This window comes from Myotis yumanensis, unplaced genomic scaffold (assembly GCF_028538775.1).
Source record: "Myotis yumanensis isolate MYYU_CA2020_CCGP unplaced genomic scaffold, mMyoYum1.0.hap1 SCAF_13, whole genome shotgun sequence".
Lineage (NCBI taxonomy): Eukaryota > Metazoa > Chordata > Mammalia > Chiroptera > Vespertilionidae > Myotis > Myotis yumanensis.
The window spans coordinates 15,967,637-15,986,042 of NW_027223764.1; the positions used below are offsets into that span (position 1 = coordinate 15,967,637).

General features: G+C 42.6%; 1 protein-coding gene across 4 annotated transcripts; it reads right to left on the reverse strand.

Moving 5' to 3' along the window:
• Positions 1-3,712, reverse strand: SFR1 (SWI5 dependent homologous recombination repair protein 1). 4 transcript variants are annotated; one of them, XM_070432340.1, is made up of 4 exons: positions 3,657-3,712; positions 2,720-2,841; positions 1,727-2,134; positions 1-734 (listed from the first exon to the last, which is right to left on the reverse strand). In XM_070432340.1, exons 1-4 carry the CDS (start codon positions 3,667-3,669, stop codon positions 543-545), a joined length of 735 nt encoding a protein of 244 aa, XP_070288441.1. In that variant the 5' UTR covers positions 3,670-3,712; the 3' UTR covers positions 1-542. The 4 variants fall into 4 exon arrangements, with proteins under 4 accessions (XP_070288441.1, XP_070288444.1, XP_070288442.1 ...); XM_070432343.1 differs by having other exon boundaries at positions 3,572-3,709; XM_070432341.1 differs by lacking the exon at positions 2,720-2,841 and having other exon boundaries at positions 3,572-3,658.
• Between the last annotated feature and the right edge of the window lie 14,694 nt (positions 3,713-18,406).

Consider the following 18,406-nt stretch of genomic DNA (forward strand, 5'->3'; position numbering starts at 1 on the left):
TGGTTTTGTGAGAGATAGATGGTCATGTCACTAAATGAGATGAGGAATACAAGAAACAAATTTTCAGAAATCGGAAAAATATAATTTTGGACATATGAGTTTACTAGTAATTACCTAATAGACCATACAGATGGAAATATGTGGTAAATTGATGGAAACAAGGTTCATAAACTAAGGAGACAGGCAGGCATTTTAGACCAGTTTAGGTTTAGTCATTCACCAGACTGAACTACTTTTTAATATTTAAAACATTTTTGTAATAAACAAAACAATATAACTGACTTCCAAAACTGCCCAAATTATGTTTTAAAACATGATGTAAAATTTTTTCACATATCTTTAAATGTCAAATTTTTTGACAGATTATCCAAAATACTAAATTTTCATTTTAGAACTTACATATTTATCTAACAGAGTACCCTAAACTGATGTTCATCAAGATATCTTCTTTTAAGCCCTAATGATTTATATCTTCCCTTTAAAATGTGTAAGTATTTGTTAAGTTGTCATCCTCAAAGATATTCTGGAGAAAAAATTAGTAATTAAACACCTATAAATTCTTCTTCATTTCTGTTGTAGTGTAATAATTTATCATCTATCCCATAGTAGTCTATCAACTGAGTAAGGCTGAGTTTCTTGTTCTCCTCAGACATAGCTGACTGCAACTCATGAAGCAACAGTTGGCTACAGCTTCTCCACTTCTTTATTAACAACTGTAACTGAGACAGGTCATTCTGAAACAGGGGAAAAAAAAAACATATAAATGTATGGCAATAACTAGACAGGTATCATATTTTAACGTAAGTTGTTAAATCAGTGGAGTAGGTTTAAAGGGTACCAACATATCTGATCATGAATGAGCCTTCTACCCAGGGAAAAATAGGGTGATTTTTACAATGACACTCCAATTGAGTTCTAGGGTATTTTGTTTGGTGAGAGCTCTGGGCCTCCCTCAACACTCAGGGAAAAATCAAAGCATTAAGTAGGGCAAAACTATGTAGAAAAGCAACAGGTTTCTATTATAGCTGTACTTTTAAAAATGAAATATTCAAATTATTTTTCAACATTCACTATCTCATAAAACTCAAGTACCTATATTTAGAAAAATCCTAAAAATTTAAGAGAGCAAATAAGATATACTATTCCATCATTTATTCCACATTGCTAGTGAAGGAGAAATTGCAGATATTTGAATGATCCAGGTAAATAAAGGTTATCTTCTTCCAAGGGCCCAAGTTCTATTTAATTCAATCTATCTGGGATGCAATCTAAAGTATATTTGTTGTTTTTTTCAAACAAAATGCCTGGAACTTTTAATAATTTGGAGGAATAAAAGATCACTACTAAAAATACTTTTTATTATACTCTGTGGCCCATGTTTAACTTTTTAAATCATCCACTATCAGCTGTCACTTCTGTTCTCATTGTACTTGCATCTAACATTTGATATTTCTAATATTGCTACATGCTAAAAAACTTCTACTGCACATTAAACAGAGGGTGGGACTTTTAAAAAGTTGAACCTGGTGTTTAGAGGCCTCTTCTACTTTAAATCTGACATATTTGAGTTAAAAGTTGTTGGAAACCAGGTTTCTGAATACTTGGCTTATTGCTTATTATGCTAAAAATAATTTTCTCTTTTTGAAATGACTTTCCTATTATTTACCTAAAAATAAATCTAACAATTTAAAAAGTAATTATGCAATGACTCTGAAATTATCCTCACCTTTGATCTATACATTTTGACTAGTTTTAGCCTCCTAAGAAGGTCTTCTTTCTCCTGAATCTGTTTCACCAATTTTGCCTTTTCTTCATTTAATCCTTTTGGGGGAAGATTCTCATCAAAGTCATTCTGGAGATCACTGCAAGAGCCAGTATCCAGTGATTTAGATTCACATGCATCGATATTCTTGATGGTATTTTTCAAATATGAACTTTCTTCAAATTCACTGTCTATGTGCTTAAAATTATCTTGAAATTCCAAACAATTTTCTTCTGTTGAACATGATGCTTTCTCTGGAAAGGTCTGATCGTTTTCTTCATTCTCTACTTTAAGACGTTTTACCACACTGTAACAGGAATTGAATGAAAATCTAGTTCTCCTCAACCGTTCTCTAAGTGTTGCACTCATAGGCTGTAAAAGGCAGAAAAACATTAATGTTAATAAAAAATATTCTTGATGTAAACAAATCTACAAGAACTAAAGACCTTACATTTCTATGGCACACACCACTATCTAGATGGCTTTCTGTCTCCATAGATCTTAAGTAACCATCACAAAATGTCTTTAATTCCTGGAAGCTCCATTAGTTTTATTTTAGCAAAGTCATCACTCTTCTACAACAGTGCTGAGACACTTATTCCAGTAATCACAAACATCTGTTCAGCAACTTAGCACATGCCTGACCCTGCTCTAGGTGCTTCAGTTACAAATTTTGGAATAGACCTAGATCCTGCCACCAACGACCTTCATGGCACTGCAAATTCAAACTTCTTCAATTTGTAATAACCTGATCTGAAACTAAATAATTGACTCAAAATGAAACTTTGGGGGTGGGAAGAAGTCAAATACATTAACTGAGAAGATCTAAAGTCATTTAATACACTTATTCATGCTACACATGATGTTAATTAACAATCTCCAGTAGACTGAAAACCACCACTGCCAGAATCACTAGAAACACAGAACTGGCCCACTGGAAGAACGACATTTTCATACTTGCTTTCTTGAACTACTTGAATGGGGAGATGGTAGATTGGCACAGCCCTGTGGAGTGCGAGGTAAAATCACAGCTGAGTCCGAAGGACTTTGCATCTTGAAAATGTTATCGTGGTTTACTTCTAAAAGACAAAAATAATCACAAAACGGAAATGAAATCAACCCCCATCTCTATGGACTCCCGTCTTTATCAAAGTATTTTTTTATTATAGGTAACATCAGCCAGTAAGTCAGCATCTTCCTCCATCACTTAGCTGTGATTCATCACTGCTTTTTGCTGTTGTTTTCCATTTACCCTCCTAAACAAGGTTGTGTTGGTTCACATGGTGACTACTAGTTTTTTCATGACAAATTAACTCGCTAGCGTCTCATATAAACAAGACTCTCCATTTGTTTTCATATTCAAAACCTGCCATATGGGGAGAACAACAACGTTGGACAGTTATGAATTTTTTAATTTCGTTCTGCCAGCTTCATAATGAGGAAAGAGAACTGAAATCTTGCCCCCAAAGAACATGATCAGACCTGTCCCACCACCCTGAACCTTAAAGGCTGTGCGACTGGAACCAATGACCCTCCAGGACCTAGGGATGAGGAACACAACCGCAAATAAATTTACGCCTGTCTGCACCATTTCCGTTTAAGTAGCGAAAAGACCCTGCAAAGGAGAGTCCACTGAGGTTTGTTTCCCGGAAACAAAAGCATCAACTTTACTGGGGGAGGCGTGGGGGGAGGAGAGGGAGTGAGGGGCGCCGCGGGGAACAGAGGAGTCCTCCCTTCCCTCCCACCATTGAGGAAATCACACTAGCCCTGGAGGCCCCAGGCCCGAGTGCAGTTGAGAGGTCCCCTGACCGTGGAAAGGCAGCGCTATTCGACTGCACAGCGGACCCCAAGGCAGTTCAGCTTTCACACAGCTACTCGCGAGCCCGGACGCTACCTCCCGCCGCCATCCCCACAGCGACGGGAACCCGCCCAGCCCCGGCTGGGGGCGCTCCGGTTCTAGGGGCAGAGCCTCGCGGGAGGCGGAAAAGCGCGCGATTGGCCGGATTGGCTGACGCGCGCAGCTCAGCTTCACCCAGCTCGCGAGAGCGGCGGCACTGCGCGCGCGCGCGGCCAGGAGTCTCCACCAGGGGGCCAGGGCGGGGCAGGGAGGGGCGGGGCGAGGCCACGGGAGAGGCGGAAGAGACGCGTGATTGGCCAAATTGAGAGACGCGCGCGGCTCGGCTCTGCTCCGCCCAGCGCCCTGGAGCGGCGGGACTGCGCGCGCAGCTGCGGGCGTCAGGTAGGCCGGGCTGAGCGTCGCAACTCACGTCCGGATTCCCGGGGAGCGCGCTTTTCTTCGCGGCTTTCCCTCCCTCGTCTCTCCGTGCAAAACTTTACTTCCTGCTTCGTTGTGTTTGTGTTTGGGCTCCTTGCTCACCACAGCAAAGACGTTTCCTCGGACATGAGAGGACCGAGAGCCTCAGGGAGGTCCGTGTGTTGAATTTACAGCTCGTAAACTCTGCAAAGGCCGAGGCCACGGAAGAGCCGCGCCGGGTTAATGGCCTGTGGAGAATCCCGTCGAGCTCGTTTCTAGCCCGTGCGGTCCAGTCCCAGAGGTTCTGCTGTATCTACCTCAGCATTTAGATTTCCTCAGTTTGGCTTCAAATCTGAGAGAAAATGTCGTCCGAGGACGTTTGTTGTGGTACAACAGAGGAAGCAGAACAAATCCCGAAATAAGATTATGTTGTTGCCTGGAGCAGACCGGGCCCTTGTGAATCCTGGGCAGTGCGTCCTTAGTCTAACACACGCCCTCGGTTTCCTGTGTGGCGACGGGCTGTGGCTGTGCAACAACCAAGCTCACTCAGTGGGTGGAGTGCTGCTTTGGGCAAAGACAGCTGAGTAATTGCTGAGTCACCAGGAAGGTGGGCATGTTACGGGGCTGGGGTTCTCCGTCCTGGGGAATGAATGGCCCTTTTAAACGTTGACGCTGTCTCTGTGCTGACACCTTTCTGACTGGTCTGGGGGTGGTGAGGACCCAGGAGGATTTACCTGAGTCCTGAGCGGTCAGATAGAAACACAGAGCCTAATGCAGTGGTTCAAGACAAATGTGGGCGTCGGATGGCCGGGGTTTGAATCTCGGCACCATCTTATATAATAAAAGCCCAGTGACCGAATGGCAGAATGACCGGACCGACTGGAACAACTGCGGCCCCTTGCCCTGGCCGGCCTGCCCCTGATCAGCCCCCATTAAAGCGGGCCGACTGGACCCCACCAGTGCATGAATTCATGCACTGGGCCTCTAGTTATTGTATATGCTTTGTAATGGAGTGTCTCTGTGCCTTGGTTTCCTCCCGGGTAAAGTGGGATTATAATATCGACCTCCTAGGGATGAGAGGATTAAATGAGAATTCATTACGGACGATGAGAACAGTGCTAGTATCTACGAAGCAGTCTGTAGTTGTTATTTTATACTAGAGGCCCAGTGCACGAAATTCGTGCACGGGTGCAGTCCCTAGGCCTGGCAGGCGATCGAAGCCGAGCATCTGGCATGGAAGGGCAGGTCCCAGCTGACCTCTGGGCAGCACCTGGGCCCCCAGGCCCCTGCAGACCCCTCCACCTGAGTCAACGGCACTCCATATGGTGAGCGAGGCCACGGGCGAGGGCGCAGTGTGGGCCTCTTGATCTGGCGCTGCCCACTCATCTGCTCCACCATCCCACCGCAGTCCCTCTCTTGTGGGAGCCCATCGGGCCTGGCAGCTCCTCCACTGCTGCCAGCGCCATTTCCTTGCTGACGCCCGCCATGTTCTACGCCGTCCCCTGGTGGTCAGCGCATGTCATAGCAAGCAGTCGAACTCCCAGTGGGACAACCACCTTAGGGGACAATTTGCATATTAGGCTTTTATGATAGAAGATAGCAACTATATTCATCATTCCTGAATTGACTTAAAGGAATGCATCACATAATTTTTCCAACCCTGCACTTACCTTTCAAAAAAAGGCCACAGGTTTTTTGTTTGTTTGTTTGTTTTTTTGTTTTTAAATATATTTTATTGATTTTTTACAGAGAGGAAGGGAGAGAGACAGAGAGTTAGAAACATCGATGAGAGAGAAACATCGATCAGCTGCCTCCTGCACATCTCCTACTGGGGATGTGCCCGCAACCCAGGTACATGACCTTGACCGGAGTCGAACCTGGGACCTTTCAGTCCACAGGCCGACGCTCTATCCACTGAGCCAAACCGGTTCCGGCCCACAGGTTTTTTAATGGGGGTTGTGCTCTATGATATCTCTCACAATTTAAACCACAAATAGCAGAAAATTTGGAGCCTCCACAGTAATTAATATGTATTCTCCTAAATTTTTCAAAAATGCTATAAATTAACCTCAAGGAATTTAGAAAATGAACGTGAGTGAGCAGTCATGATTTTATGATAGGGGTGTTATTCACCTAACCAAGCCACAGGTCTCAGTCTGTACTTTTATTTCTCCCTTTACTCATCCATTGGCATCAGTTACTCACACTGAAAAAAGCAGAATGATTTGTCCTGACACTAGAAGCACAATGCAGACTCTGCATATTCTTTATACCTTGGGGCATAAGGTTGGGTCCTGTTTATGATTCTCTCAAGACAGCTGCTCCAAAATCCTTTTATCATTACAACCTAAGCTCAGAGCTGTTTTTGCTGGCTGCATAAAGGAAAACAACATCTTGCCTTGAAAATGTTCTGACTTGCTTATTTTGTGAACTGGTATATTAAAATGAGGTTGTTTTGGCCAGATTTTTAAAGATTTTCAGAATAAGTACTCAGAAAAACCTAGTTTCAGCCCTAACCGGCTTGGCTCAGTGGATAGAGCAGGGGTGGGCAAACTTTTTGACTCGAGGGCCACAATGGGTTCTTAAACTGGACCGGAGGGCCGGAACAAAAGCATGGATGGAGTGTTTGTGTGAACTAATATAAATTCAAAGTAAACATCATTACATAAAAGGCTACGGTCTTTTTTTTTTTTTAGTTTTATTCATTTCAAATGGGGACCGTAGTTTGCCCACGGCTGGGATAGAGCGTTGGCCTGCAGACTGAAGGGTCCCAGGCTTGATTCTGGTCAGGGGCACATGTTGGGTTGTGGGCTCCATTCCCAGTGAGGGGGGAGGGGTGTAGGAGGCAGTCGATCGGTGGTTCTCTCTCATCATTGATGTTTCTATCTCTCCCTTCCTCTCTGAAACAAATAAAAATATATTTTAAAAACAAACAAAAAAAACCCCTGATCTTCCATATATGTTTGTGTTTTACCTATTCCCATCACATACCAAAATGGAAACATACATTCCACTCTAATGTAAGAGATCTGGGATATAGCCTCTATAGTTTTCACTGTACCTTTAGATAAAGCCTAGGAAACATTTTCATGTCCTTAGGAGCCCAAAATCTTTTGACCTTTAAGGAGTTTGGTGTTTCTGACACAGGACATTCTATTTTCCTATGAAGCTTTTCAGGCAGGGAAAAATATGCCAGAAGGCAATGGCTCCTTACCCTACCATGGAGAACAATTTGAGCAATGGAATTCAATGATAATAGTAATTAATATCAACCCAAGGCAGGTTTTCTCATTGTGTTTTCAAATTTCTTCAATACCCAGGGCTACCATTAGTCACTTTGTTATTCATTAAGGAGTGGTAAAATGTACCTTCCATTCTTCTCTGTGATTGTTGTTGGTAGGATGATGACATAGACCTAAAAAAATTTTATGAGGCTTTTTTTTTTAATAACAAGAAGAGCATAGTGAATGCTGTCTCCCTCTCCCTTTCTCTTTCTCCATACAAACACACACACACTTTTAAGTCACAATTCAAAATTTTGTTTCAGAAGATGTATTTAGTATTTTAATTATTGGCTTTAGCTTTATTTTAAAAATTTTAACAGTAATCTCAGGGTGACCTATGTTCCGTTTCATTAACTTTTCTGGGTTTGACCAAAAAAAAAAATTATATTACTAGTATATAGACATAGCTAGTATAGGTATTTTTTAAAACAAAAATGTAAATACACATTTTTAAGACCAGATTTAATTCCACTTAGATGAGGAATTATGAAGAATGCACAAGATTAAGTTGATTTATAGTGTTTATTAAGACAAACTAATACAAATTTATAACACTCAAAAGAAAATCTAAATTCTCTTAATCAACTTGCAATATTTCTTATGACATTTGTATATAATTGCCTTTAAAAACTTTCCTCTAGGTTTCTCTTGCCATGAATTCAAATATCATCTTAAAGACCTATCCATTGGTAAAGAAGATGCATTTTATTTAGTCCTCTGTCTTCTCATAAGTTTCCCTTTGAGAATAATTGACAAACTATTTCTATTTCTTTTCTCTATTACCTAAAGACCTCGTATAAACATTTATAATGTGTAATGATTCACTTGTAGAGTCTATTGAAGACATTGTTATCAAAGGGGTGAACTGTTTAATATGCTTTAGCTAAGTTAAGAAGGAAAAAGTTTTATTTTTAACCTCAAGATGAAAGAGCCTTGACTTAGCTATAGGCATGCCTAAGAGGTTGCCTCACTGAGTAGTAGGATGTCTACTGAGAGTATGGAAATATGGGAATGGTCAATAGTATTAGTATGATAAAAACCTGTCCACCCCCAGGCAACTAGAAAATTCATCTGGTAACTAATATTGAGGGTAATATACTGAACAAGATCCTGAAGAGCTCTTTTCACCTAAAGTTCCTTTCCTTTTATTCTCTCAGATCTGGCATTTTATCAAGTCCATTAGAGACCAGAGAAGTAGAGTGTCTATGACTCACTGCTATTACTGGGGTGTGTTCTCTTGGAGAAGAATAGAGTGATTCAGGTTAGATTAATAACAGTGAGGAAGGGGGTAAGGGTGTATGTGGGTGGGAGGGTCCTGGCAGATGAGTTAGATTGTGGGAAAGTAATGGTAATAAAAGTATTGCTCAGGGCCACGTCTTTCTCAGATCCTCTATTAACTCAGAAATGTCATCAGTGCATTTATTTGGAGAAAAAAAGGCATTAGATGTCAGCAAATCCTTAAGCAACAGAACATGTCTTATAATCACGTTTAACTACCTGAAGTTTAAGAGATAACTCCCAAGATAATTTCACAGTATTTAAATCTGTTTGAAGTGCCAGAAAAAAAAACCAACTCAGTTTTCTACCCTGGGCTCTCACTTTTGTTTCAGACTTAAGAGCATAAAAGGTTTATTCTCAGTGATGTTTTTTAGATGGGGAGCAAGGGTATCAATGATACCAGGAAATAAGGAGTTAAGAGACCATTCTACCATGAGCTAGGACCCTTTTGATCTTTTTGTTTCTGCTCTTCTATCACTTAGCAAACCTTGATGATAGAGAAAGGTAGTAGTAGAGAAAACCTGAATTATTCAGAACCAGGAATTTCATGGCCCTGTTCAAGATCTGAGAGCTAGATAGAAGCCTAATCCCTTTCCCACCACTCCCAAAGGCAACATAAAATGTCTTAGAATTTCATCATGGACCTTTATGAGTTATACCAAACCCACTGAATGCAGAGCCCCTGACCACCAGATCTGAATCACCAGGTAGTATCCATGGACAGGCATGATCAAAGATGGGGGAAGTGGCTTGGGCAAAGGCATCTCTTCCTTGATCCCCTCCCTTCCACCTTCAAGGTTGTGCCTAGTGCCCATGTCCCCCATGTCATGTTTAAATCACACAACTTGTCAGTGAGATCAACATTACCCAGCTCTCCGCCTTTGTAGCAACCAAAATAAATTAAATAAATAAATAAATAAAATGTGAAGTTTAATAATGGCAAATGGTATCACTGTTTTTTATAGTGAAAATATATCTTTCCCATAAATAGGTTCTTAGAAAGAAGCATATGATAGAGCTACATTCACCCTGACAGTTTTCCAAGATTACCCAGCTATTTAGACTTTGTTAACACAAGATTAAGACATAATACTATTCTTTCAACAGTGTACACCTTTATCTCAAACACTTCCCAACCCTCCCACCTCCCCAAATTTCCCCTGTTTGCCACTCAGATTATAGTATAGCAGCTGTCAAGTACCTGTATCATCTCAGTTATTTTTCATTTGATGTAAGTGGCTCTGAGTCAAATTAGCCTTTTTTTACAGCCACTTATAAACCTTACTCTTATTATCTTTTAGTCAAGAAAAGATTAATTGTTTTCCAATACTTTCAGTACATGAGAATGATGGCTTAGTCTATCTCCATTGAACTGTTTACTCTTTTCCTTACACTCTGGTATAAGTTGTGAATCTGTGCCTTTCTATGAATGCTGGATATTGAAAACTCAGCTTATATGTTGCTGAAGATCTGCTGTCAGTGGAATTCATACCAAATGCAGGAATAACACTCACCTTCAAAGACGGTCTCCTCAGACTTTTAAAAGCCTGTCATTTGGCAGATAATATCCCATGATACAGTACACAGGTTTGGGTTTGGGAGGGCAGGTAACTAATCACAACTACATTTATTAAGCAAATTTTTGTGAAACTATACATTATAAGCTGCCCATGGGTTTTTTAAAAAGAAACAACAAAAGCATTACTACAGGTTGGCATTATCTGAAGTGCTTTCCTAGCCTAATTCTGAGCCACTGAAATAGGGTGTTTTGAACCTGTTTGTACAAGTTTAAGATTTTTGTGAAGCTGCCAAATCTTAAATATAACAATAATTATCATAAAGCTTGTGCAATTGAACTGCCCCGAAAGGAATGAGTTTGGATCTTTGGCAAGATGTTCCTCTTTTTCAAAAAGCAGTTTTGTCGGTACATATTATTTTCACTCAGAGCTGTTTTCTTTGCGTTTGGAAGGTATTTAAAGCTGACTTTGTTTCATTCCAATAATTGTCTACGGAGATAGCGATTTATTTTCAGCCACTGGTTTTCAGGATGAATCAATCAACCACTTCTACCCATCAATACAACCCTGTCTGCTATGAACACTTTCTATTTTTATAGTTTGACAGAATCATACTTACTGCTTCCTTCAATGTAGAATTCTTCCATGCTCAGAATGGGTTAAGTCCCCAAAATAAGCTCTAGGAAAAAGAAATTCATGGATATCAAACAGATGCAATGAGTCACTATCTGAAGTGACTTGATTTTGAACAGTGAAAATAGCATGTTATCACAGGTCTGAAAGACCACAGATAAGAATTATGTGGACTAATGAGAGTACTTAGGAGGCAAAAATTGAACATTTAAATACTAATTAGTAAGCCTATCACCTTCCAATCAATAACTGCTTAAGCTCAGACTACAGGAAGCTTTCCTGGACCATCACATTCATAACTGAAGCTGTCCTCAAGGGTTGAAATTCAATGCCAAGAATGTTGTTGGGGGAGAGGGAGGAAGGAAAAAGAGGGGCGGAGAAAGAAAGGGAAAGAGCGGAGGGGGAAGAAGGGGAAGGCGACATCTTTATTAATACTAGAGACCCGGCACATGAAATTTGCACGGGGGTACAGTTCCTAGGCCTGGCCTGCGATCAGGGCCATCTTCCCAGGCTGCCTGCAGCTGGCCCCGCTCCCCGCCGCCACCCACCCCCAGTTCCCCGTTCGCCATTGGGTGATCAGAGCCTGCCAGCCAAGGGGAGGAACCGAGAGGTCAGCCATTCCTGTCCACTTGCCAGCCCCACCCCATGCTGTGGGTCGCCCTCTGTGTGTGGGATGACCGGTGGGGCGGGGGACCTTGGCCTGGTGCCACCAGCATCTCCCGCCACCCATTCCCGGTTACCCACTCATCATCGGGCAATGGGAGCCTGCAGGCCGGGGATAGGGATTGAGAGGTGGTCAGTGCTCTTCATAGTGACTGGTTGAGCAGTCGTTCTGGTCATTCCATCATTAGGGTCAATTTGCATATTACTCTTTTATTGTATAGGATTTCTTGCCCTTAACCAGAACAAAACTCTTGTGTTTTAAAAAACTATTTGTTAAAACAGACTACTGATTATTAGGCTTGTTTATTTCATACTATAATTTATTCTATAGATTTAATCTGGGTTTTAATATCCAAATAGTAGATCAAACACCACAAAACCTGAGCATATTTAATTGGGCCAAATTCTGAAAAAAAATAATTTCTTCCTTAATGAAAAATGCATACTTTATTTTATCAAGGTCTTTTGATACAATTGAATAAAAATGATTATGGAAATGCAAAAATTATGATTAATAAAGATGTAAATATGCATTATAGATACATGTGTACTTTCATAGGACTGACAGAATATTATAATAGTCAGGTTAAGCCAGATTATATCTTGTAAATTAGACGAGATAGGGCGCGTTCAGGGTGTTATGGCCATAGACTATATCTTGTAAATTAGGTAAGCCACAATTTACAGTAGGTGAAATTTTAAATGAGTAAGGCTGTAAAGCCACAGACCTTACTTACTTACATTTTCTTTAGCAGTCCAAACATTTTCTTTGTTGATTTTTGTTGCTCTATGCAGTGAATTGGGCATGAAATGGGCTGTGGTCACAAACTGTGAAGGTGAGGTTACTTAAATCTGTACTAAATATGATATAATCATGGGTTGTCAGTTTAAATAGGGGAAGTTATTTGGGATTTTTGTTTGAATACAAGTTTAGGTGAATACAAATGACACAATTGATGTTTACAAGTCTTTTTCTCTGATTCATTCATTCTGATGGAACTGTGGCTGCATCAGGGTTTAGGACTGAGTCAGAGCAACTAAGTTCTTTACTGATCCTGCCACTAACAGCTAACTAGCTATGTGACTTTGGCAGATTCAATTAAGTTCTGTGGTCCCAGTTTTCTCACCTATGAATTGTAGAGAGAAAGGTAATCTTTTCCAGCTCTGAATTTCTCTGATTTTAGTTTTGGTACATTTTGATACACCCGAAATTAACAGTTTCCAACATTACTTAGTTCACAGAGAGTTGGAGTTACAGATAAAAATTCCTATAGAAATAACCATTATGATACCATGGAAGATGTGCTAGGTGCTGAAAATGGAAAAAGTATATAAAAGTATATTTTTTAAAATTTACAAAGACAAATTGGATACATTGGTAGTTGTAACATAGATCCAATCAGCACCAGTCCTGGGGGGTGGGGGATTTTTACATAGAGGACTTTTTTCTTCAGAGACCTTTCCCTTCTTCTTACTGGTAGCAGCCCTCCCACATCATCTGAGTCCCAGTCTCCCAAGCCCAGGACTTCAGGCTAAATCCTATTTCCCACCACTTGTCATTGCAGAAAATGCTCCTGGTTACTCTGGTTACTTTTACTGTCATCTTCTGGAACCCATGCCCTTGCCTTTATTGACATTTGATGCTAAGGAGTAGCGAGCCGAGCAGTAAGGAACAGTGAGCAGGCAGGCAGTAAGGAGTGAGGGGTCCCGGATTACTAGAGGGATGTTTGACTGCCAGGTTAGGCCCACTCCCAAGTGCTCCTGGACTGTGAGAGGGCCAGGCCAGGCTGAGGGACACCCCCCACCCAAGTGCACAACCCCTCGCTCCTTATCACCCAACTGCTCACTACTCCTTACTACTCCGCTCGCTGCTCCTTAGCACTGCCACGGAGGCTAAGCTATGAGCCTGACTTCTGGCTGAGCGGTGCTCCACCAGGGGGCAGCTCCTGCATTGATATATATACTAGAGGCCCAGTGCACAGTTTCATGCACCGGTGGGGTCCCTCAGCCTGGCCTGAGAGGATTGGGCTGAAACCAGCTCTCTGACATCCCCCGAGGGGTCCCACATTGCAAGAGGGCGCAGGCCAGGCCAAGGGACCCCACCGTTGCACTAATGGGGTTGGGGAGGGACTATGGGAGGGCTTTAGGGCATGTCTGGACCATCTGGCCCAGTCCCAATCGGCCAGACCCCAGCAGCAAGCTAACCTACTGGTCAGAGCGTCTGCCTCCTGGTGGTCAGTGTGTGTCATAGCGACTGGTTGAACGGTTGAACAGTCGGACACTTAGCATATTAGGCTTTTATTATAAAGGATATCCCCTCTCTGCCTCCCCCCAACCCCTGCCGCCCCAGGGCAGTTCCTGGTACAGTGCTCCTGAAATCCTTGTAAATTCCTAGGTGATAAGAGCACTAGGACCATCCTTATTTCAAATTTTGGTCTTTGACTTCGGTTTCTGACACAGCTCCTAAATCCCTTGGAATTTTCTGGGTGATAAGAGTGTCTTTGCTTCTAATGAGGTGACTCTGGCTCCTGGATGGTAGCTGGTCAGCAGGAAGACCAAGCCATGATTGGAAGCTTGGAATGTTGAATCCTTCTCCTACCACTTTTCTGGAGAGGGACTGAAAATACAGTCAATAATTAATCATGTCTACCTGAGGAAACCTCCATAAAATCCCAATAGTATGGGAATTGGACAGCTTCCAGGTTGGTGAACACATGCACATACTGGGAGGGTGATTCACTTCAACTCCATGGAGACAGAAGCTCCTGCCCTCAGGAACCTCCCAGACCTCGCCCTCTATATCCCCTTATCTGGCTGTTCATCTTTTTCCTTTATCATATCCTTTGATAAACTGGTAAACATGTTGAGTTTTGTGAGCTGTCCTAGCAAATAATGAAATGCAAGGGGGGAGACTGGTCATGGGAACCTCCAATTTGTAGCCAAATTGTATAAAAGTTGTGGGTAAAAGGGGCCTACTACTTGTGATTGGTATCTAAAATAGGGGGGCAGTCTAATGGGACTGAGTCCTTAACCTGTAGGATCTGATGCTACCCTAGGTAGATAGTATCAGAATTGAGTTAAATTATAGACCACCCAGCTGATGTCACAAAGAATTGCTTGGTGTGGGAGGGCGGGGGGGGGGGGGGGGGGGAAACCAACACATTTGGTAACCAGAAGTGTCAGAAGTAGTGTGAAAGTAAAGGAAAGACACACAGGAGAAAAAACTGGGTGTTTTCATAATACACACTAGCCAGCAATTCCACTTTTTAATATATACCCAAAAGAATTGAAACAGACTCAAACAGATATTTGTACACCAATGCTCATAGCAAAATTATTCACAATAACCAAAATGTGGAAACAACCCAACTATCCATGAAAAGATTCATGGATAAACAAAATGTAGTATCTATATATATAATCCTAGCTAATAATAGACAAACATGGTAATTGACCATACCTTCGCTACGCCTCCCATTGGCTAATCAGTGTGATATGCAAATTAGCTGCCAACAAAGATGGCGGCTAATTTGCATACTGCAGGTAGGGCAGGACAGCACAGCTGCCAGCACAAGCCACCATCCCGGGCCGCAGGCCAGCCCCAGAAGCCCCAGAAGCCACCCAGAAGCCGGTGATAGGGGGAAGATGGGGGTCCCCTGCCCAGGCCTGACACCTCTGGCAGAGGTATCAGGCCTGGGCAAGGGGCTGATCCGGCGATCAGAGGGTGATGGGGGTCAACACCTCTGGCCGAGGCGTCAGGCCTGGGCGAGGGCGGAGCTGGTGATCGGGGGGCAGATGGGGGTCCCCTGCCCAGACCTAAAGGCTGGGCCAGAGGTGTCATGCTTGGGGGGGGGGGCGCGGCCTAAGCCGGCGATTGGTTGAACTACAGAGGAAACACCTTTTCTGACTGCTCATTGGTTAAGCTCCCTGTATGCCACTGGTAATATTCTTAGTAACTTGGGTAATAAGAATCCAAAAAGGTGATCTAGGGTTTTTTACCACACTCCTGGCAAAAAAAAACGAAGGTCCACTGCTGGAGGGCTAAGAAATGTCATATCCTGCCCTAGCCGGTTTGGCTCAGTGGATAATGCCTTGGCCTGCCAATGGCAGGGTCTGAGTTCAATTCTGACCAAGGGCATGTACCTAGGTTGCAGGCTTCTCCCTGGCTAGGCCCCAGGTCAGGGCTCATGCAGGAGGCAACCAATCAAAGTGTTCCTCTCACTCTGATGTTTCTCTCCGTCTTTCCCTTTCTCTTCCATATTCTCTAAAAATCAATGGAAACATATCCTCAGGTGAAGATAAAAAAAAAAAAAATAAAGAAATTATTATTATATGAAAGACACATCTTGAAAATGCCTAAAGAAAGTTGTCATTTTTTCATGGTGAAGGGACTGGAGTCCGTGTTGATGAAAAAACCTTGCTGGCTGTGGTGACTGGCAGTGGCTGCAGCAGCGGGGTGATGGGGCAGATGCCTTCCCCTGATCAGCCCGGGCACCTCCCACAAAGGGAGGCCAGACTGCAGCTTAGGCCCTATCCCCAAGGGGAGCAGGGAGTGGCCCTAAGCCGTCACTAGGACATCCCCTGAGGGCTCCCAGTATGTGAGAGGGGGCAGGCTGGGCTGAGGGACACCACCTCCCCCCCCCCCCCGCACAAATTTCATGCACCGGGCCCCTAGTCTATATATATAAAAGGCTACTATGCTAAGTGTCTATCCGACCAGTAGCTATGATGCTCACTGACCACCAGGGGGCAGGCACTCAATGCAGGAGCTGCTGAGCTGCCGTGACTTGACAGTGGCGGTTCTCAGGTGATGCACCACGAAACCAGAGAGGAGGAAGCCTGATTCCTTGTGGGGCCACATGATTCCACCTTTGGCTGTGGGTTATGTTATTGCTGGGGCACTGTCGGCCCTGAATCTGGCTTACTGCAAACTTGTGTTTGCGTTCCACACCCTGTACAACAGCAACTTTGCAGAGTGCCCTCTCGCACTTCGGGACCCCTCAGGGGATGTCGAAGAGCCAGTTTCGGTCCAATCCCTGCAGACCAGGCCAAGGGACCCCACCTACCAGAGGGACCCCGCTCACTCCACAGATGCCCTTCGAGCCACAGTGCCACCCCAGTGTGGCCGGCTGGGGAGGGACTGCGGGAGGTTGGCTCCAGGGTGTGTTTCACCCAGCCACACCCCAACAGCCACCTTCTAATTAATTTCCTTTCAATGTGCACGAAGCCATGCACTGGGTCACCAGTACAAATAAAATGGAATGTTATTCAGCCTTAAAAAGGTATAAATACTGATACATTTTACAATATGGATGAACCTTGACAACATCATAGTTAGTGAAATAAGCTAGGCACAAAAGGACAAATATTGTGTGAATCCACTTATATGAGGTACTTAGAGTAGTTAAACTCATAGAAATAGAAAGTAGAATAGTGGTTATCAGGTACTGGAGGGAGAGGAGACGAAAGTTTTTGCTTAATGGGTACAGAGTGTCAGTTTGGGATGATAAAAAGGTTTTGGAGTTGAATAGTGGTGTGGTGATGGTTGTACAACAGTGTAAATGTACTTAATACTACAGAATTGTACTTAAAATGGTTAAAATGGTCAATTTTTTATATATTTCACCACCATTCCCCAAAAAAATCTCTAGTGAAGAATATTCTTTGGCATAACTGATATCAATACTGAACAGCTTCTCTGAGGGAGAAACTGTTCCTCAAATCTAATCTAGACCTTTGAGCTGCATGTCTTATCTTATTGATGCTTCTGTCATTGGATCTAAGAATCCTAGAAATATTCACTAAAGACCAGCTCTCTTGGAAGCAGTGCCTTTTGAGTTGCTTTGTGTACAATGGGATAGGTTTTAACAGGTTTATCTTTTCTACCCCTTACCCAATCCTCTTGTGAGAGACAGCATAATTTGTAGTCTGTGTAGCCAGGGAATGGAGTAAAAATAAGGCAGGTTTATGGAAACCAACCTCTAACTTCAGCTTCAGGAAAACAAGTCAGATGGGTACATCAAGAAGTAAATATATGTTGGGCTTCATGCAAAGAACTCTAATTCTATTAATTCTGCTAACTGTGCTATAAACCATTAGTACAACCTCTGGAAAAGGTAGAGAAACCTGAATCATTTCAGGGAATGTAAAAATGTAAGTAAGTTTTATTTATCTGAAAAGCTAAGATTAGTGTTTTATTTTGCCCAATTTATTCATTTTATTTGTCTAAATAAGTCTTGACTCTCAATTCAACATCACTGCTACTGCCTGAACTCAAGTCTCATTGGATGCCTGCCTGCAAGAGCCCCCTGACTGGTCTCCTGGCTTCTAGACTTGCACACCACTTTCCCTATGCCATCTCATTTCCCCGCCCATCCGTTCTCTACATGGCTGCCAGGATGATTTTTCTAAAGATCTTAAGATTGTTCAGTGACACCCAATACTTTCAGGATAAAATCCAAATTCTTTACCAAATCACTCCTACATACCTTTCCAACTTCATCTTCTGCCATTTCCCAGCCCACACCCCGCATACAGGCCTTCTCAAATTATGTACTTGGAGTTCCCATAATTCAGGTCCCTCTCCTTCTTATCATCTTGCCCTTTTCTTCTGCCTTGAAAACACATGCACAAGTGCATGTGCAACACATACACTCCTTCTCCATCTGCCTAATTCCTACTCCCATCTTCAGACTAGGATAAAGAATCAAAATTCCCACTCCCTCACCTAGTGGCGCTTATACTCCTTTTTTCTCTCTCTCCCAGGTCTTCCAGCTGGAGTTAGATGCCTGTCCTTTTTCACAGCACCCTGTAGGTATCACCAGGAGCTATTTGAGAGCAGGGACTGTGTCTTTGATCTTTGTATTCCCAGCAATTGCACAAAAGGTTTTTCAGGGGGTTCAATCAGAGATAACATGTCAGTCATCAATTTTTAAATTCATAAAGAAAAATAAAATAATAAGAAGTAGAATGCTTTCTATTATAATTTTTTTCTATATACTCTTCTTAAAAGTTT